At 37.9% G+C, this 22551-nt stretch overlaps 1 protein-coding gene across 9 annotated transcripts in view; it reads left to right on the forward strand.

Annotated features, from left to right (window-relative positions):
• LOC127523317 (ryanodine receptor 2-like) overlaps positions 1-22551 on the forward strand; it is a 108649-nt gene that overhangs the window by 28523 nt on the left and 57575 nt on the right. For all 9 annotated transcript variants that reach the window (XM_051913880.1, XM_051913882.1, XM_051913884.1 and 6 more), the window contains 21 exons: positions 569-681; positions 949-1048; positions 1123-1219; positions 6474-6548; positions 7269-7425; positions 9086-9250; positions 9665-9786; positions 9979-10162; positions 10571-10706; positions 12625-12720; positions 15014-15132; positions 15611-15744; positions 16029-16270; positions 16425-16617; positions 16864-17080; positions 17171-17275; positions 18257-18360; positions 19824-19907; positions 20137-20296; positions 21124-21271; positions 21667-21875. In XM_051913880.1, the coding sequence (XP_051769840.1) occupies positions 569-681; positions 949-1048; positions 1123-1219; positions 6474-6548; positions 7269-7425; positions 9086-9250; positions 9665-9786; positions 9979-10162; positions 10571-10706; positions 12625-12720; positions 15014-15132; positions 15611-15744; positions 16029-16270; positions 16425-16617; positions 16864-17080; positions 17171-17275; positions 18257-18360; positions 19824-19907; positions 20137-20296; positions 21124-21271; positions 21667-21875 (2960 nt within the window). The remainder of the gene's footprint in view (positions 1-568; positions 682-948; positions 1049-1122; positions 1220-6473; positions 6549-7268; positions 7426-9085; positions 9251-9664; positions 9787-9978; positions 10163-10570; positions 10707-12624; positions 12721-15013; positions 15133-15610; positions 15745-16028; positions 16271-16424; positions 16618-16863; positions 17081-17170; positions 17276-18256; positions 18361-19823; positions 19908-20136; positions 20297-21123; positions 21272-21666; positions 21876-22551) is intronic.

The raw sequence follows: 22551 nt of genomic DNA on the forward strand, positions 1-22551 counted from the left end.
AACACTGGAAGAAAATGGCTTTAAAACTATTTTCACTCAGAAATTGCTAGTAAATTTCACAAATAATTACAAAGAAATGGCAAGTAACACACTGAATTAAACGTAACATTTTGAACTAAAAATGCTAAAATAGTATTTTCTTGTAAAACGTACTCCAAACATTATGTAAACATTACATTTGAATGTTCTCTGAACGTTCTGAAACAAGTAGTAACTTTTAAAAAACGTTAGACGAACGTCCAACTAAAACATTTTAAAAAAAACATTCCATGAATGCTGTATAATTAATGTTTTTGTTCTGATGTTTTGAGAACATTATCAAAGAACAGATAACTTTGAACAAACGTTCTATTAACATTACTGGAAGAACGTTTGTTCATAACTTTGAGAGAACCTTGCCAGAACGTTCTGAGAGCATTCCCTGTTAGTTTTTTCTTATAAAACATGCTCCAGTAATCTCTAAAATTCATTTTTCACAGTGTATGACTCCTCATGTTCTCTGACTCATGATGTGATGCCTGTAAATGAAGTTTATAGATTTATAACGACACGTGTGTTGCGTGTGCAGGTGAGGCATGTTGGTGGACAATCCACCCCGCGTCCAAACAGAGGTCAGAGGGCGAGAAGGTGCGGGTGGGTGACGATCTCATCCTGGTCAGCGTGTCGTCTGAACGTTACCTGGTGAGTTTGAACACAAGCAAACCCTGACGGCTTCTGATGTTATTCCAGGATCTCCTGCACGTTTATTTATTTAGCAGACACTGTTATCCAAAACGACTTAAAAATTAGGAATAAACGCGAGAAATGCTAGTTTCAGATATCGTTCAGAATAGTAAAAGCTAGACGTGAGATTGTGCAGTGACTGCTGCTCCAGTTCACTGGATCTTCTGTCTTATTAAATCACTTCAGTGTTTGAGTGACGACTCTGATCGCATCTCTTTGTTCCAGCACTTGTCGTATGGTAACGGCAGTTTGCACGTGGACGCGGCTTTCCAGCAAACGCTCTGGAGCGTCGCGCCGATCTGCTCCGGCAGTGAAGTGGCTCAGGGTGAGTGAGTACTCAACTGAAACGTCTCACTGCTTTCCACTTCCTGTTCATTTACTCAGCAACATGTGTTTCAGGCTTCCTAATTGGTGGAGATGTTCTGCGGCTGCTGCACGGTCACATGGACGAGTGTTTGACCGTCCCGTCAGGAGAACATGGAGAGGAACAACGCAGGTCAGGATTACCGTTCACTGATATACAGGACTGTTTTTTAAATGTTTTAGGAACCTTTCCTTGGTTATCTGAGCGTTAAGGGAACATTCCATTTTATCATTCTTTAAACATTATGGGAACGTTACTTTTGAATGTTCTTTGAACGTTCTGAAACAAGTAGTAACATTTAAAAAATGTTTTTTTAGGACAAAAAATGTTCCATGATCGACATATAAATAATGTATTTGTTCTAACATGTTGAGGGCATTTTAAAAACCAGATAACTTTGAATGAAGTTCATGAAGTGTCCAACATTCTAAGATTAAGTTTATATGGGTTTTTGAAGTGCACTTTTTCTTGTTGGATGAAAAATAGTTTGTTGAAATAGGTTGAGAAGCACTGGTGTAGGTGATGTGGAGATGTTTGCGTCGTGTATATCTGGCATCCGGACCGCTGATGGTCAGTGCTGTTGAGTTGAGGTTGATTAAACACTCTTGATGGTTTTGGTTTCAGCGCTCTGAGGGTTTCAGTCATATTCTGAGGTTGACCACTGTGGTCTGATGTTGTTGGCATTCCTGTGAAGAGCTCAGAGATACTTTTAAAAGTAATGCATTACAATATTGCGTTACTCCCTAAAAAGTAACTAATTATATTAGGTAATATTTTATGGAAAGTAATGTGTTGCATTACTTTTGCATTACTTTTTCTCACCTGGCTGAGGCTCGATCTCTGTTTAACGCTGTAATGCATTCAGCAACATAGCCTTTATAACACACACCTTCATTTTCTTTTAAAAACACATTTAGAATATTTTTATATTCTGACTCCTTCCTCTGTTCCCATATTTTGTCATACAGCATCATTGGCCAATAGCTCTTCTCTTCCGATACATAATTAATGTAAAGTTCATGAAGCATTCATGTCTAAGTGACTGTGTTATGGAGAAGCAAGAGAAGTTTAATTCAGAGTTTAAAAAATGTTTAAGCAATTAAATTAATCAGAAATGTTACGCGTAGTACTTTTTTTAAACAGTAACTGGAATATTAATGTGTAAACGTAATGTACGTTTACTAGTTGCATCAAAAATGTAATCTGATTAAGTAATGCACATTACTTTTAATGTTACTTTACTTGTTACATCAAAAAGTAATCTGATTATGTCATGCATGTTACTTGTAATGCGTTTACTCGTTACAAAAAAGTAATCTGATTAAGTAATGCACTGCAATGCATTACTTTACTCATTTCATCAAAGTAATCTGATTACGCAATGCATGTTACTTGTAATGCGTTACTTTACTCGTTATGTCAAAAAAGTAATCGGATTACGTAATGCATGTTACTTGTAATGCATTACTTTACTTGTAGCATCAAAAACAGTAATTTGATTACGTAATACGTTACTTTTAATGCGTTACTTTACTTGTAGCATCAAAAAAGTAATCTGACTATGTAATACATGTTACTTGTAATGCGTTACTTTACCCGTTATATCAAAAAAGTAATCTGATTACGTAATGCATGTTACTTGTAATGCGTTACTGTATCCGTTATATCAAAAAAGTAATCTGACTACGTAATACATGTTACTTGTAATGCGTTACTTTACCCGTTATATCTAAAAAGTAATCTGATTACATAATGCATGTTACTTGTAATACGTTACTTTACCCGTTATATCAAAAAAGTAATCTGATTACATAATACATGTTACTTGTATTGCGTTACTTTACCCGTTATATCAAAAAAGTAATCTGATTACGTAATACATGTTACTTGTAATGCCTTATTTTTACTTGTAGCATCAAAAAAGTAATCTGACTACGTAATACATGTTACTTGTAATGTTACTTTACTCATTATATCAAAAAAGTAATCTCATTACATAATGCATGTTACTTGTAATGCGTTATTTTACCCGTTATGTCAAAAAAGTAATCTCATTACATAATGCACGTTACTTGTAATACGTTACTTTATCCGTTATATCAAAAAAGTAATCTGATTACATAATACATGTTACTTGTATTGCGTTACTTTACCCGTTATATCAAAAAAGTAATCTGATTACGTAATGCATGTTACTTGTAATGCCTTATTTTTACTTGTAGCATCAAAAAAGTAATCTGACTACGTAATACATGTTACTTGTAATGTTACTTTACTCATTATATCAAAAAAGTAATCTCATTACATAATGCATGTTACTTGTAATGCGTTACTTTACCCGTTATGTCAAAAAAGTAATCTCATTACATAATGCACGTTACTTGTAATACGTTACTTTATCCGTTATATCAAAAAAGTAATCTGATTACATAATGCATGTTACTTGTAATACGTTACTTTATCCGTTATATCAAAAAAGTAATCTGATTACATAATACATGTTACTTGTAATGTTACTTTACTCATTATATCAAAAAAGTAATCTGATTACATAATGCATCTTACTTGTAATGCGTTACTTTACTCGTTTCATCAAAGTAATCCAATTAAGTAATGCACGTTACTTTTAATGCATTTCTTTACTCGTTACATCACAAAAATAATCTGCTTACATAATGCATGTTACTTGTAATACGATACACTACTTTACTCATTTTATAGTTGTGGCCTAATGGTTAGGTGGACTTGTAACCTGAAGGTTGCGGGTTTAAGTCTCAGTACCAGCAGGAAATTTAGGTGGGGGACATTACTTGTAATGTGTTTTGTGTTACTTTACACTTTACATCAAAAAGTAATCTGATTACGTAATGCACGTTACTCGTAATGCGTTACCCCAACACTAGATCTGGATATACAGAATTGTGTCAGGATCAAAAGTGTCTAATGTGCAGATCAGAATGAAAAGATACTGGATGAGGAGTTTGTTGTTGTAGAGCAGAAATAGGAAAATAATTCAACCTTGACTAGCATTATAAGAGGGAAAGTGAGACGTAGAATATGAAGCCTTTAACATCTTCCTCTAGTTTCTGTCTCTGTGCTGGTTCTGCTGATGCTGAAGTAGGACGTTCACTCGTTCTTCAGTAGAAACAGAGGCTCAGATGAGAGTCTCTCGGGTCTCTTGGTGAAGTTATATGAGACAGAATGAGATCTCGTGTGACTGTATGTGTGCTGCTGTAATTACAGAAACACCTGTCCTCTCTGGGACATCAGCAGATATAAATGTGTTATCATGTTCTTATCTCTACAGCAAACTATTCAACCCAGAAAGAACTGTTTCAGTTCATTGAGAGATCCAGATTCCTCCTAAAACTTAATCATTAAAAATAAAATTAAACTATATAATATAATCTGGAGTCTGCAGTGGTTATTTTAGCATGTGAGTGTATACTGTGATTATATATATAAAATCTACAGTTAGGGGCGATTTATTGATGTTTATGACAGGGTTTTAGTTATGTTTGAATTTGCATTTTATCCAAAGTGACTTGCATTATCAAGCTATACACTGGATCAGTTCATGCATTCCCTAGGAATCGAACCCATGACCTTGGCGTTGCAAGCATCATGCTCTACTGTTTGAGCTGTAGAAATGTTTAAATCACTAGTTAGTATGAGTTTAAGCACCTCAGCTTCACATATAATAAGTCTGCTTGATTTTCTCTTCAACTGTGTTCCTCGTCACCGGCGGCCTTGAGCGAATCACGTCTGCTTTTGACTGCATGAATTCAAAGAAGGTTTCTCTGTATCCATCCTTCCATCTCTTTTAACTCAGAGATGTTGTTGCATTAGTGTTACGCAAGCGTGTTGTGAGGAGTGCTGCATTGTGGGATGTGTGGAGGTGTGTGTGTGTGTTTCTCTTTCATTGGTGTATAAAGCACAGTAGTTGAACCAGAAACGTTCCCAGTGCACATCATGTTCCAGACACTGATTGTGATTCCTCAGACTGCAGTTTGAGGTCAGACGGACACATCGCTCTGAATGATGTTGTCTTAATAATCGTGTGTATATATTCACATTTTTTGCGCGTCTGCAGTCTCAGCTCTGCTGCTCACCCCTGCTGCCTTCAAGAATCTCACATAGAATGTTTGTGTTTTAATGTGGTGGGATTTTTGTCTTTTGCTGCACAGGAAGTGATGTCATTATGTGTGTAAATTAAAGAATGTATATTATATAATTTATAATATATGTAATATATAATAAATGTTTACCTTTCATGAGGGCTTTTTTTCTAGCCATATAAAATTGTGTGAATAAAATAAAATAAAATAAAATAATAAAATATAAAAGGTGAAAATTTGGGTCCTTTTGGGAAAACCTGATATTATTGCACGACAAAGACTAGACATTAAAATAAAATAAAATAAAATAAAATAAAATAATAAAAACATAAAATTAAAAAAAGGTGAAAATTTGGGTCCTTTTGGGAAAACCTGATATTATTGCACGACAAAGACTAGACATTAAAATAAAATAAAATAATAAAATAAAATAAAATAAAATAAAATAAAATAAAAACATTAAATTAAAAAAAGGTGAAAATTTGGGTCCTTTTGGGAAAACCTGATATTATTGCATGACAAAATATGGACATAATAAATAAAATTAAATTAAATAAATAATTAAAAAAATAAAATAAAATAAAATAAAATTAAATTAAATAAAAGGGTGAAAATTTGGGTGCTTTTGGGAAAACCTGATATTATTGCACGACAAAGACAAGACATTAAAATAAAATAAAATTAAATTAAATTAAATTAAATTAAGTTAAATAATATAATAAAATAAAATAAAATGAAATAAAAACATTAAATTAAAAAAAGGTGAAAATTTGGGTCCTTTTGGGAAAACCTGATATTATTGTATGACAAAGACTGGACATTAAAAAAAAAAAAAAAAAAAAAAAAAAAAAATACTACAGTTGAATAATTTAACTGAGGTTATAATTATAATTTGTAGATACGTATAATAAGTATAATTTGACAATGAGAACAATTATGGCTATTAATTATGAAATCAAATCAACTACAAAATACAAAGGTTTGAATACTGTTTTCAAGTGTTGGACATTGATACGGACATCTGCGTTGACGACACACACCACTAACACACACAAGTTTTGCGTCATTAATTCTGTTATTTTCCTGTTTATTTGAAACAATCTGTATTGTAAAAAGCACCGTAGAAACAAAGCTGAGTAGTCAGAAATGAAGTTTTGAAGTATTTTGCTCTGAGCTCTGCTTTATTTGTGATTCTTCTCTGTTTAAAGCAGAAATGGACAGATATGAAGACTCTTTCATTCAGTCTCTCGTGTTTTTCTCTCTTCCAGGACGGTGCATTACGAGGGTGGAGCCGTGTCCATCCACGCCAGATCCCTGTGGAGGCTGGAGACGCTCCGAGTCGCGTGAGTGAACGTGTCCTGATTCAGTGTCACATGATCCTTCAGAAGTCATTCTAACTCCAAACTTTTGACCGTTGGTTCTCACTTAGCACGTGACAAAAGTCACATTCTGATTTCATGGGTCTTTCCTGTGACCGGCCGTCCCGTGCTTTGCTCTTTTGACCCTGCGAGGAGCCCATGATGCCGCAGTGATGATGTCATCAGGTCTCAGGTCGGCCGGATGCGTTCCGTCACGTTTGACCCTTCTGGCAGCAGCAGCGCTTGTTCCCACGAAGCCTTTAATTACACACTGCAGGACGCCTGACTAAAAATAATCGGAGGAAGCTGAAGTTGGAAGCGTTTTATCAAAGTGGCATTTTGGGGTTGGGGCCAAATTCTGGAGCAGGAGCCCAGCACAGTTTTACTTTTTGCTTTTGAATTACAAACGAACGGTTTCCATCATAAGCATCAAAGTCATTTTTCTCATGTTGTTCCAAACCTGTATGAATCTCTTGAGCCGCTGTTTGTCATGAAAGCACACAGTGATCAGCTCCAATTCACCATGAAAGCATCATAACATATGACTCATGCGCTATATATATAAAGTCTTCTGAAGTCAAATGATGCGTTGTTTGAGAACAGACCTGATAGTCTTCACTCAAACTGTGACCCAACACTGATGCTTCCACTGCTCATCTGTACTGCAGTGCATTGTGGGTCTGTCTGACGCGTGTCTCTGTGCAGGTGGAGCGGCAGTCACATCCGCTGGGGTCAGCCGTTTCGCTTGCGCCACGTGACCACCGGGAAATATCTCAGCATGATGGACGATCAAGGGCTCCTGCTAATGGACAAGGAGAAAGCGGACGTCAAATCTACGGCTTTCTGCTTCCGTTCCTCAAAAGTGAGACTCCTAATGACTCATTATCAGATCACTTCATTTGCATATGAGTGAGAATGTAGATTAAGTTCCTGGATTTGAATTGAATTTGTGTCGAGGTACAGGACTGACCACATAAGAAAAATCATGCGTTAGTAAATCATAATTATGACAAAAAGTCAAAATTATGATATGCTAAGTCATTGTTATTAGTTAAAAAGTCTAAATTATGATATAAAAAGTCATAATTTGCACAGAAAGTCAATTTCGACTTTTTAATCATGAAGCGTATGCCAGAATTTCAACTTTATCTCAGAATTTCAATGTTTTGTCATAATTATGACATAAAAGATCAGTTTATTTAGTGTCATAATTTCAACTTTTTGTCATAATTTCGACTTTTTTCATAATGACATAAAAGGTCCGTTGATTTAGTATGTCTTAATTATGATTTAGTATGTCAAAATTTCATTTTTTTGTCAAAATTTCGACTATCATAATTTCGACTTTATGTCATAATTTTGACTTTTTTGTCACAATTATGACATTAAAGGTCAGTTTATTTAGTATATCATAATTATGACTTAGTATGTCAAAATTTAAATTTTTCGTCAAAATTTCGACTATCATAATTTCGACTTTATGTCATAATTTTGACTTTTTTATCATAATTATGACATAAAAGGTCCGTTGATCTAGTATGTCATAATTATGACTTAGTATGTCATCATTTCAACTTTTTGTCAGAATTTAACTTTATTCTCATAATCATGAGACATCATCAATTATGTCATAATAATGGCTTAGTATGTCAATTTTGACTTTTTTGTCATAATTATGACATAAAAGGTCTGTTGATTTAAAGTCAAAATTATGAGTTAATGTCAAAATTTCAACTGTTTGTGAAAATTTCGACTCTCTCATAATTTTGACTTTTTGTCATAATTTAGGCTTTATTATCATAATTATGATTTAGTATGTTATAATTATGACTTGTGCTCATTTCAACATACTTCATTATCATTGCTTAGTATGTCAGAATTTCTACTTTATCTCATAATTTCAACGTTTTGTCATAATTTCAACTATTTTGTCATAATTATGTCATAAAAGGTCTGTTAATTTAGTATGTCATAACTTCAACTTTTTGTCAGAATTTCGACTATCTCATAATTAGGACTTTTTGTCATAATTTAGGCTTCATTATCTTAATTATGATTTAGTATGTTATAATTATGACTTGTGTCCATTTCAACATAGTATGTCATAATAATGGCTTAGTATGTCAATTTCGACTTCATCTCATAAACATGACTGTATAATAATCTTTTGTATTAGGATTGAGAAGTATAATACAAGAAAGACTAATTGGTGGCTGTTAATTTTTTTTGTCATGATTGATCTATTGAAACGAGTTTAGAGAAATATGATCAGAAATGCGTTTTAAATATCAGGGATTAAAATATCATTTTTATTATTCATAAGTGTGTTTATAAATGAATACACATTTTACATTTATTCATTTTAACGATTGATATTTTGATGAACCGCAACTGTTGAACTAATATATCAAATCTCAGCTATCGTCCAGCTCTAATCCGATAAATGCGACTATAAGGCATGAAGATATCTGCTCAGGCTCGAATGAGTGTTTACCCACGATCCTCTGCTCCCTCTCCTGCAGGAGAAGCTGGACTTTGGCCTGAGGAAGGAGGTGGATGGGATGGGCGTCCCGGACATCAAATACGGAGACTCGGTCTGCTACATCCAGCACGTGGACGCCGGGCTCTGGCTCACATACCAGTCTGTGGACGCCAAGTGTGCTCGCATGGGTGGCGTCCAGAGGAAGGTGAGGACGAACATATCATGTAGGGCTGGGCGTTGACACAAATCACATGATTCGATTCCACAAGCTTGTGATTCAATTCAATTCCAATATCGATTCGATTTAATATATAGATCAGGTTCAATACGTGTCATCAAAGTGAGAATCAATTAAAATCGATATTTTCAGTCCATCCCTACACAATAATGTTTTTATATGGAAGCGTTTGAGAGGATGAATGTGTGTGTCGCTGTGAGTTCGCTGTGATGGATTCATTCATATGTGACGCGTGACGCCCTTGAGCTGCTTCTGAGTGAGATTCATTACAGACGTGTCAGACTCTCACACCCTCATCATTACTGCTGCAGCGCAGACTGACGCTCTCCACCACATCTGTGTGGATGATAAATGTAACGCACTGATGTGTGTGTGTCTTAGGCCATCATGCATCATGAGGGTCACATGGATGACGGATTGACGCTCTCGCGATCACAAAACGAGGAGTCGCGCACCGCCAGAGTCATCCGCAGCACGGTCTTCCTGTTCAACCGCTTCATCAGGTGACACACTGTTGATCTTCAGAATCAAGTGAATGATGCAGCTGATCATGAATTAAACATCATTCAGCACACTTTAGGGATCTGAACCTGAGCATGATAACACACACACACTCTCTCTCACACACACACACACACACACACACACAGTGTGTTTTATTTGTTAACGCTCCTCTGCTTCCTCCCTGAGCTCAGGGGTCTAGACACTCTGAGTAAGAAGGGGAAGACATCCACCCTCGATCTGCCCATCGAATCGGTCAGTCTGAGTCTTCAGGATCTGATCGGATACTTCCAGCCTCCCGATGAGCACCTGGAGCACGAGGACAAACAAAACCGACTCCGAGCGCTCAAGAGCAGACAGATCCTGTTCCAGGAGGAGGTACGGATCCCAGCCGATCACATCGACACACACAGCGTCAACTTACAGCCTAGGAGGGCTTCGTTTTAATCAGAAATCTTGGAGATAATTCTGTTATCTGCTGCATCACAAAGTATCTGCGAGGTCGTGACACTAATACCCATAAAACCACAAAGCAGATCTCCAACACTAATCTGCTCAGACTACATCTACAACATACAGAATTATTTTGGACCCTGCAAAAAATAATATAATAGGATATGATTTCAAACCGCTAGTATGAGCTCGAGACACTTAATGGATGATTGATTGCTGACTCATTTTTATTTCTCCAGAGGGATTTTAGGAGAAAGGTTTGATATTTCAACTGCAAGCTCAACAGTCTCATGATCTGTGAAGGAGGAAGCTCATGTGTGTGTGTGTCTCTAGGGAATGATCAACCTGGTGCTGGAGTGTATCGATCGTTTGCATGTCTACAGCAGTGCGGCTCATTTTGCAGACGTGGCCGGTAAAGAAGCTGGACAATCCTGGAAGTCCATCCTGAACTCCCTCTACGAGCTCCTCGGTATGATCCATATTTCATCTGCATACATCAATATTCGTTGTAAACCTGCTGACTGTGACCCCATGAGCTCAGATGCGTCTTAACCGTGTTCTTCTGCACAAGAGAGGCAGACTGTATTCAGTGCCTCATTATGATGATTCTGTTTGTGTAAAAAGTCTGAACTTTTAATCAAATAATGAACGAATGAAGGAGAATGTCAAGTGCATTGCACAGTTAGTCGATCATCTGGGTTTTGAAAGCACAGAGAAAGCTCACATACTACAAACATACTGCATATACAAACCCGATTCCAAAAAAGTTGGGACACTGTACAAATTGTGAATAAAAAAGGAATGCAATGATGTGGAAGTTTCAAATTTCAATATTTTATTCAGAATACAACATAGATGACATATCAAATGTTTAAACTGAGAAAATGTATCATTTTAAGGGAAAAATAAGTTGATTTTAAATTTCATGGCATCAACACATCTCAAAAAAAGGCCATGTTTACCACTGTGTGGCATCCCCTCTTCTTTTTATAACAGCAAACGTCTGGGGACTGAAGTTGCTCAAGTTTAGGAATAGGAATGTTGTCCCATTCTTGTCTAATACAGGCTTCTAGTTGCTCAACTGTCTTAGGTCTTCTTTGTCGCATCTTCCTCTTTATGATGCGCCAAATGTTTTCTATGGGTGAAAGATCTGGACTGCAGGCTGGCCATTTCAGTACCCGGATCCTTCTTCTACGCAGCCATGATGTTGTAATTGATGCAGTATGTGGTCTGGCATTGTCATGTTGGAAAATGCAAGGTCTTCCCTGAAAGAGACGACGTCTGGATGGGAGCATATGTTGTTCTAGAACTTGGATATACCTTTCAGCATTGATGGTGCCTTTCCAGATGTGTAAGCTGCCCATGCCACACGCACTCATGCAACCCCATACCATCAGAGATGCAGGCTTCTGAACTGAGCACTGATAACAACTTGGGTTGTCCTTGTCCTCTTTAGTCCGGATGACATGGCGTCCCAGTTTTCCAAAAAAAACTTCAAATTTTGATTCGTCTGACCACAGAACAGTTTTCCACTTTGCCACAGTCCATTTTAAATGAGCCTTGGCCCAGAGAAAACGCCTGCGCTTCTGGATCATGTTTAGATATGGCTTCTTTTTTGACCTATAGAGTTTTAGCCGGCAACGGCGAATGGCACGGTGGATTGTGTTCACCGACAATGTTTTCTGGAAGTATTCCTGAGCCCATGTTGTGATTTCCATTACAGTAGCATTCCTGTATGTGATGCAGTGCCGTCTAAGGGCCCGAAGATCACGGGCATCCAGTATGGTTTTCCGGCCTTGACCCTTACGCACAGAGATTGTTCCAGATTCTCTGAATCTTTGGATGATATTATGCACTGTAGATGATGATAACTTCAAACTCTTTGCAATTTTTCTCTGAGAAATTCCTTTCTGATATTGCTTCACTATTTTTCACCGCAGCATTGGGGGAATTGGTGATCCTCTGCCCATCTTGACTTCTGAGAGACACTGCCACTCTGAGAGGCTCTTTTTATACCCAATCATGTTGCCAATTGACCTAATAAGTTGCAAATTGGTCCTCCAGCTGTTCCTTATATGTACATTTAACTTTTCCGGCCTCTTATTGCTACCTGTCCCAACTTTTTTGGAATGTGTAGCTCTCATGAAATCCAAAATGAGCCAAAATTTGGCATGACATTTCAAAATGTCTCACTTTCAACATTTGATATGTTATCTATATTCTATTGTGAATAAAATATAAGTTTATGAGATTTGTAAATTATTGCATTCCTTTTTTATTCACAATTTGTACAGTGTCCCAACTTTTTTGGAATCGGGTTTGTACAAACACATCTGATGAGCTTAATTTCTAATGAAGTGATCAATCATCCGTCTTTCTCTCTGTAGCTGCTCTGATCAGAGGAAACAGGAAGAATTGTGCCCAGTTCTCCAGCTCTCTGGATTGGCTGATCAGTCGTCTGGAGAGGTTGGAAGCGTCGTCTGGTATGTAGAATGTAATGCGTGTATGATGAGTGTTCACTGTACAGGTGTGTTCAGGCAGACACATGTGATGTCACTCTGAGTCGGAGGTAATGTGATGAGTGATGAGAACCTGAGAGCCTCAGCTGTAAAGAACCATGATGGATTCACGTTGATGCGCAGATGAGGACAGACAGGTCATGCTGGCTAGATGAATTTAGGTCTGATTAATAGTTAATAGTTATCAGTACTCAAAACACACCGTGCAAGCACTAGTGACCAGCAGGAGTGAGCACACAAACTTTGTGTCACACTTTGAAACGTGTGAATTTCATTATATTAAATCACAGCAGATGTCATTTCTTATAATGAGTGTATTATTACTGAGTTCTGGTGATGATGCTTGTGTGTCGTGATGTGACGTGTGTTGTGTTGTGATGGTTGTGGTTTGATGGTTGATTAGGCATGTATCAAATTTTCATGTTGCGATTAATTGCTGAAGCTTTTATCACGGTATACGGTATTATCACGATATTGAAAGAAGTTGCAAAAAAAAGTGTTGTCATAGTATAACAGGTTTAAGAACTCTTTTTCTTATAACAAAAAGAACTCTGAATGTTTAAATACAATAATACAATAAACAACAGATAACACTTTACCATAAGGTCTCATTATTTAATGCATTAAATAAGATTGAGCAATAGCTACGTTTGGTACAGGATAGCTACGTTTGTTAATGTTAGTTAAGAAATATAACTGATCATTGTTAGTTTTAGCTAGTTAAGTTCTTTTGATTTTAGTAATGTTATTAAACAGTAACTAAGAAATTAACATTAACTAAGAATAATTAATGCTTTATAAGTATTTTTCATTGTCAGTTTAGTAATAATGAATTAACATGTTAACTAATGAAGCTGTATGTCTCAAAGTTTTACTGAACAATAACAAATAATCAGAATCATTAGGGCATGTTGTAGTCCAGATTAAAATATAAAAATGTTTAAGTTTGAAAATAAATAGCCTATTAAGTCTTAAGTATTAAGTATTTGGTGCTGTGATGAACAACATTGAGATGAAAAAAAAAATGAATGGCTGTTTGAAGCATTTTAAAAACTTCACTAGCGCAGTTGCTTTGTTTGCGGGGTTTCTGGGGTAACCGCTGCATTCTGCTGTTCCATCAGCGCCCTCTGCTGTCAGAAAGTGAACGTGAACTTTCATTCAGACTCGTTCTGGCAGGTGCTTCTCATGCACGTTGGGCTTGTTTACATCTGAGCGCGTGTCCCTTTGACGCAGAATACAGCGGTGTTGTGCATTTTATACGGTTGATGGGGAAAGTATTCTTAAATGCATTATAAAAATTGTAATAATTGGTAATAAATTATTATTTATGGTATTTTGAAGTGCCCACGCTAACAATATCGTGCATATTCATGATCGTGATATATCGCATTACCGAATATCGGCACATGTCTAGTTGTGTTGTGTTGGTTGTGATGTGATGCATGTGGTGTGTGTGTTGTGTTGTGATGGTTGCGGTGTGTATTGTAATGGTTGTAATGTGATGCTTGTGATGGTTGTGATGCGTATGTTGTGTTGTGACGGTTGTGATGTGTGTGTTGTGATGTGATGGTCATGATGTGATGCATGTGATGTCATGCGTGTGTTGTGTTGTGATGGTTTGATGTATGTTGTGATGCTTGTGTGTCGTGATGTGATGGTCATGATGTGATGCGTGTGTTGTGATGCGTGTGTTGTGTTGTGATGGTTGTGATGTGTGTGTTGTGATGCTTTTGATGGTTTGATGTGTGTTGTGATGTGATGGTTGTAATGTGATGCATGTGATGTGTGTGTTGTGATGGTTGTGATGTGTGTGTTGTGTTGTGATGGTTGTAATGTGTGTGTTGTGATGGTTGTGATGCGTGTGTTGTGATGGTTGTGATGTGTGTGTTGTGTTGTGATGGTTGTAATGTGTGTGTTGTGATGTGTTTATTATGATATATTTTGATTGTTGTGATGTGTGTGTTGTGTGATGTGATGTTATGATGTGTGTGTTGTGGTGTGTGTGTGTTGTGATGTGATGGTTGTAATATGTGTATTGTGATGTGATGTGTTGTGTTGAGATGTTATGATGTGTGTGTTGTGATGTGATGGTTGTAATGTTTGTGTTCCTATGTGTTTGTTGTGATGTGATAGTTATGATGTGTGTGTTGTGTTGTGAAGTGATGGTTGTTATGTGTGTTGTGATGTGATTGGTTATGATGTGTGTGTTGTGTTGTGATGTGATCGGTTATGATGTGTGTGTTGTGTGTGTCTGCAGGGATTCTGGAGGTTCTGCACTGTGTTCTGGTGGAGAGTCCAGAAGCTCTGAACATCATTAAAGAAGGACACATCAAATCCATCATCTCACTGCTGGACAAACATGGACGCAACCACAAGGTGACTGCAGATAGTGTGTGTGTGTGTGTGTGTGTGTGTGTGTGTGTGTGTGTGTGTGTGTCACATACACTTTCATGATCATGCAGTGTTGTTGATTTATTTAATGAATCGGTTCATTTGGGCTGTTGAAATGGGATTCACACATCAATGTGTGGCATGTTATATTAAGTTCAATTACTAGTTTTCATGGTTTACTTAGCTGGTTGTGTTCTTTGGGTAATTTATCTGTTCATGTTTCAAACTATCACCCTAATTTAGATCGTTATTGATTATATGCCCATTGTTATGAAAATGAATCATGGCATAATTTATTGTTAAGTGTTTGCATCTTTTTGATTTTACTAAAAGAAATATTGTAAAAATGCAATTAGTCAAATTGCTTTGTGCCGTTTCTAGCTCGTAGTGTAAGTGTGACGATTAGCTTGTAGCTCCAGTTTTCCAGCAGCTCGACTGACGCCGGTGTGTCCGTCATGTTCAGGTTCTGGACGTCCTGTGTTCTCTGTGCGTGTGTCACGGTGTGGCGGTTCGCTCCAATCAGCACCTGATCTGTGATAATCTGCTGCCCGGCAGAGACCTGCTGCTGCAGACGCGTCTCGTCAATCACGTCAGCAGGTAGGAGAGCGCCAGCATCACTTCTGTCAATCAATCAATCAATCAATCAATCTATCTATCAATCAATCAATCAATCAATCAATCAACCATTAAATCAATCAATCAATCAATCAACCATTAAATCAACCAACCAACCAACCAATCAATCAATCAATCAATCAACCATTAAATCAACCAACCAACCAATCAATCAATCAATTAATCAATCAATCAATCAACCAACCATTAAATCAACCAACCAACCAACCAACCAATCAATCAATCTCTCTCTGTTGCTCATTCAGCATGAGGCCCAATATCTTCCTGGGTGTGAGCGAAGGCTCCGCCCAGTACAGGAAGTGGTATTATGAGCTCATCGTGGACCACGTGGAGCCATTCGTGACGGCTGAAGCCACTCACCTGCGGGTGGGTTGGGCGTCCACACAGGGCTACTGGCCGTATCCGGGCGGAGGAGAGGGCTGGGGCGGGAATGGTGTCGGGGACGACCTCTACTCATACGGCTTTGATGGCCTCCACCTGTGGGCAGGTAACAACACATCTGCACATAACATTTGTAATTAGATAAACCAGTATAGCTTGAGTAAACGTGTATGTGAGATATTTGCTGATGGTAGTAAAAACATCACTCATAAAAGCTGTCGTCAGCGGGATGTGAACGTAACATGCGCTGTGATTGGCAGGTTGCGTGGCGCGATCGGTCAGCTCACCCAATCAGCACTTGCTGCGGGCCGAGGACGTGGTCAGCTGCTGTCTGGATCTCAGCGCTCCCAGCATCTCCTTCCGCATCAACGGCCAGCCGGTCCAGGGAATGTTTGAGAACTTCAACTCAGATGGACTCTTCTTCCCTGTAGTGTCCTTCTCTGCTGGAGTCAAGTGAGTCCCTTCAGCCCCACCCCCTCTGCCATTGTTCAGTCTGACAGATAGCCCCGCCTTGGATTCTGATTGGCTGTCAGTGTTTTTATCCTACATCAGCTGGAAATTCCGATGATATCATGTCATCATCGTTGTATTTGTGGTGTGGACTATTCTCTTAGAGCAATTAAAACTTTATAGTTATAGTTTTTATTATAGTATTAGTTGTGCTTGGTGTGAACAACCCTTAACGCTCCTCTTTCTCAGAGTGCGCTTCCTTTTGGGCGGTCGTCATGGCGAGTTCAAGTTCCTGCCCCCATCCGGTTACGCTCCGTGTTTCGAGGCGGTTTTACCACGAGAGAAGCTGAGAGTGGAGCACAGTCAGGAGTATAAACATGATCATAGGAATACACGTGACCTCCTCGGACCCACGGTCACGCTGTCACAAGCGGCCTTCACACCAACACCTGTGGACACCAGTCAGGTACGCACACACACACACACACCACAGATGACACACACTCACATGCACACTCTCACATTACGCATGTGTGAACGTGTTTCTGCCGTGTAGATCGTGTTGCCGCCACATCTTGAGCGGATCCGAGAGAAACTGGCAGAAAACATCCATGAGTTGTGGGTGATGAACAAGATCGATCTTGGATGGACTTACGGAACGGTACGTCAAACACGCGTCATCTGTTTGTTTCTTCTGTGGAGGTTTGAAATGTTTACCCTGAATCAGCGATTCCCAAATGTTTTCATCAGCTGAACCCCTTTGAGTTAAAATATTTCCTTATATATTTCAGTAATTTAACAACATATTCACTTGTTCGCTGTTCTCTGATGTCAGTTAATAGTCACTTGTTGACATGCAGCTTTTTTAGTATATGTTTTATTTGAAAATTATTTATTTTAATTTTACATTTTTATTATTTAATTAATTTTTATTAAATGTTGTATTTTTTAATAATTCAATAAAATTTTAATTTATTACAAAGAAAATATTTAATCTTTTTTAGTAAGTTTGACTTTGAATTCATTTGTTTTTATTTTCATATTATTTAAATTAATTTAAATTAATTTCAAATAATATAATATAATATAATTAATCTTTCTAAGTAAGCATTTTATGATTTAATTATTAGCTTTTCATCAGCTGAAACTACATAAGAGGTTTTAAGTCATGTCATATGACAAAATAATCATAATACGTTCTCTGCTTTAATTACTGTAAATAAAGTTGAAGTTTGATTGACGGATCTGCCATAATCATTTAATATTCCTCATTTATTCCCCATCAAAAGTGTAAAATTAACATTGAATGTGAATTTTTTTGTATAATGTGTGTTTGGAAATCCCTCTTGATCTCCAGCGGTCAAGTCTTGTTGATTTGTAGAGAGTGTTTCACTATTCGTGTTCGTTCAAAGCAGCTTTACAGAGAATCTGTGGTTACGATCACTGTGTTCCAGCTCTCTGATTGGTCACAGTGTGTTTACAGTGTAATAAAGTCACACGGTGTGATGTTATTGTGACCCTCTTAAAAGATTTGATAAATTTATCCCATAAATCTGCATTTATACTGTCTGTTTCTGCATCCTGTTATCAATACTCAAATGTTATAACACAAATATGATTTCCTCTGTTGTTCATGATGTAGGTGAGAGATGATAATAAACGGCAGCATCCGTGTCTGGTCGAGTTCTCCAGACTTCCTGAACAAGAGCGTAGCTACAACCTTCAGATGTCTCAGGAGACGCTCAAGTAAGCATGTTTATCTTGGTTTACTGGAAATTACATTACTTTTGGTGTAATTGAAGATGAATGCATTCAGTGGTATTTTAGTTTAGGGCAATTTTATATTCCTATATGCTTTAACCCTCTGGGGTGGACGAACATGCAGCGCATTCTAGTGGATTTTTTTCACATGCAAAAGTAAATAAAAATATAAATATAGCTGCAAGCAGCAATTATCGGGATTCAGGCACTTTAAGGCCTTTAAGCACATGTGTAAAAAGGTATAATGTTTTAATTAGCATGCATGTAACCATCTCAATCATAGATGGAAAAGATCATTTACAGCCAATACAGGCAATTTACCATAGGAACATTTTTAAAGCTTTTTAACAGTTATCGAGGTTGAGCCAAAAACCTAGGACTAGTTTGCCAAAGTTGTTTTTTAAATAATCTCCAATATTTAACGAACGATTCAGTGGACAGAGGCGGTCCTACAGGTAAAGTTACTCAGAATGAGGAGTTCTACCATGTGGTACGAATGTCGTGGGCATGTGCGAAAAATCACGTGATACACAATCCATTACGCACGTGAAGGCGCCCCCAGTGACTGATTTCTTTTGAATTTCTCACAGGTCTCTAGGGCCGTGAGTCAAATAGGTCCAGTGAGTTTCATTCAGATCGTCCTCAGTTAACCTTGTCTGATAGCTGCTCAAAATTCATTGGCCGATGGCGGACATGTTTTTTGAGATACATCAATGTCCTCATAGACAATCATGGCACATTGGACAAAGACACTGCATGCTAATTTTCAAGTTAATTGGCCTAACGGTGAAGTAGTTATTAGCCATTTTCAGGTTTTTTTCCTGTTTTAGCGCCACCAAGTGGCCAGTCACCACATCCTTTTTCATGCGACCACAGAATGAGCTCTTACATAGGTGTACCAATTTTGGTGAAAATATATCGTTCCGTTCATGAGTTATAGCCATTTTAGTAAAAGTGGCTCTGCCCACTTTGAACATTTTGGCGGCTCTTAGAGTGAATCGAAATTTCAACTTTTTTTGATAATTATTGACAACTCCAGAGAATCTTACTGCACTGGTTTGGTTCCGATCGGGCCAAAAACCTAGGACTAGCTCGCAAAAGTAGGTTTTTCAAAGAATCCAAATCCTTAATACCCGAAAATGCATTCATGCATTGTCTGTTTTGAGCCAAGGATTCCAACGATATAAGACACTTAAGCCTCAACGGTTTAGGAGTTACAAGCAATTTTTTAATACTTTTGACCGCTGTAGCTGTACTCTCTTGAACCCCTAATTAAATCAAATACTAAACTCCGTCAACATAACAGCATGCTCAATACACTTGATTTCTCATGTGTTTTAGCTTCTGTTTGCGTCTGTTCAGCACTTTGTGTCTACAGTGTAAAAGTGCTTTATAAATAGATGAATGAAATGATGTAATGATGAGCGTGATCTGATGTGTGTGTGCAGGACTCTCTTGGCGCTGGGCTGTCATGTTGGCGTGGCGGACGAACGAGCGGCAGAGAAAGTAAAAAATCTCAAGCTTTCAGCCAAGTGAGTGTGTGAAACTTCATCTTGTCCTAACATGTTTATGTATCTGGATGTGTTTAGATGCTGCTAAAACTAAATCCATCAAATCAAAACCCTACAAGGTTCTGTATATGAAGTGCCTGACTGAACCTTTTAAGCTTCCATATAGAACCTTTTCTTCTAAGAGTGTCGTTAGTGTTAGTTGATGTAGTGTGTTCCCGTACGGGTTGGTTAATGTGTGTTCTGGTGTCAGATACGAGCTCTCCAGCGGGTATAAACCGGCGCCGATGGACCTGAGCCACATCAAACTGGCATCTACCCAGGAGGCCATGGTGGACAAACTGGCAGAGAATGCTCACAACGTCTGGGCCAGAGACCGCATACGGCAGGGCTGGACCTACGGCGTACAGCAGGTCAGTGTGTGTCATACAACGTAGGTTGTTCCAAAATGTGCACTGCATGATTGGACTGTTTTAAGTGAATGTTGCATTCAAGTCATGTCAGAAAGACCAAGTTAAACACACGTCAACCACAAAGTCGTAATGAGAAACTGAACTTTCTTTAAAGTCATCATGAAAGGGAAGTTGCGCTGGTCTTTTCTTCTCTATTGTGACATATATTCGAGTAAATCGCTTCTGGAACAAGAACAAATGTAGGGGACTTGAACGCACCATTAACTTTAATGTGTGAGTTTTTAGTTTTGAACTCAAGTTCTTCATAATGTGAAACTGATTTATTCATTTCATGTGTCCATGAAGTTACAAACAAAGAGGAACATAGAGAATGAGATGAAGCAGCTTTCAGGTTTGAACACTAGAGCTTGATTAATCATTAAAAAATCACGATCTCGATTCAAAAACCCACACAATCGTATTCCTAAATGACAGCGATTCATCTATCTATTAAACCTTTGACAAGTACGATCACAGTAAACATTCAGATCTGTGTTGGAATAGCTGAACAGCTACACAAAGAGCCTTTTTAACCACACAGTATCATTATTTCTGTTACAAATATTCAGATTATCACAGAAGTACTGGGATAAAAGTTCGGATATAAACACTGATGTCTATGATGGTGATCAAAATAGAGCAAATCACCTTTGGAAAGTAGCTTGACTCTCAAAATAAAGATTGTGTAGATTACATCGTTACACCAGTAGGTGGCGACAAGTGACTGTTAAAAAATGTGTTTGTCATTGAATCAATCATTCAAAAAGTTCTGTTCAAAAACTCTGCAGGACATTAAGAACAGGAGAAACCCTCGCCTCGTTCCGTACGTTCTTCTGGACGAGAGGACCAAGAAATCAAACAAGGACAGTCTGCGGGAAGCTGTGCGGACACTGCTGGGATACGGATACAACCTGGAGGCTCCGGATCAAGACCACGGTACCATGAGTCTAACTTAAATTCTACCCATAATGCCCCTGTCCGTGCAGCGTGACATGCTGGAAATACTGCAGTCATGTTACATTTATAGTCCCTGTGAGGCAGGGTTATTATCATTAACTAAAACTAAAACCATTAACTAAAAAAAACACACATTTTCATTACTTGAAATAAAATAAACATTAATTGAAATGAAAATAAAATATTAAAAATATAATTTTATTTTATTTCAGCTAGTTGCTACTAAAGTACTGAAATAACTAAAACTAAATAAACTAAAACAACAAAAGACTAATATAAATGACAAAAACATACAATAAAATTACTGAAACTTTGACTAACATTAAAATAAAAACAGACAATATAAAAATATTACCTGTGTCTGTTTTGCGCAGCGGCTCGAGCGGACACAGGTAATCTGTCTGCCGAACGCTTCCGGATCTTCCGAGCGGAGAAGACATACAGCGTGAGCGGAGGGAAGTGGTACTTCGAGCTGGAGGTGGTGACGGCGGGCGAGATGCGGGTGGGCTGGGCGAGACCCGGCTGTCTGCCGGACCAGGAGCTGGGCTCAGACGAGCAGGCCTTCGTCTTCGATGGATTCAAGGTGAACCTCATAATGCCATTAGAATGAGATTTAAGCTTTACCTCATGTAAACACAATACACTTCAAATTTATGTGATTAAGCTCACAGTAAACAGGCATGTAAACACTTTAATTGCACATGTGCATTGTTGGGGTGTTGAAGAAACAGAGTTCATGTTGACAGCATTGCATGACATGAATATCGATGGTCGAAAACATCGAAATGGAGACATTTTTAGGCACATCACAGAAAAAATCCAATATGTCCCTAGAAATGTGTTTGCATTTGATGTAAGTAGATTGAAACTGTGGCCGGTAACACAGCCTGTATAAGAGTTTATCAGCTGTGCTGTGGAGGAGAAGCATTTAGAACAGGGGTGGCGAACGTCGGTCCTGCAGAGTTTTGCTTCAACCCTAATCAAACACACCTGAACAAGCTAATCAAGGTCTGCAGGGTTACTAAAAGCTACAGGCAGGTGAGTCTTTATTAGGGTTGGAGCTGAACTCTGCAGGACTGTGGCTCTCTAGGACCAGAGTTCGCCACCCCTGATTTAGAACATTAGTCTCAGAAGAAGAAGAACTAGATAGTAAAGTTTGTGCACAAACTTTGATGTTGGCTTGAGAAAGCCTAGCCAGAAAGTTTGAAGTAGTTTTAAAGCTTGAAGTTTGAAGAAAACCATACAGTCTATCAGAAAAA

Source organism: Ctenopharyngodon idella, chromosome 12 (assembly GCF_019924925.1).
Source record: "Ctenopharyngodon idella isolate HZGC_01 chromosome 12, HZGC01, whole genome shotgun sequence".
NCBI classification, from domain to species: domain Eukaryota; kingdom Metazoa; phylum Chordata; class Actinopteri; order Cypriniformes; family Xenocyprididae; genus Ctenopharyngodon; species Ctenopharyngodon idella.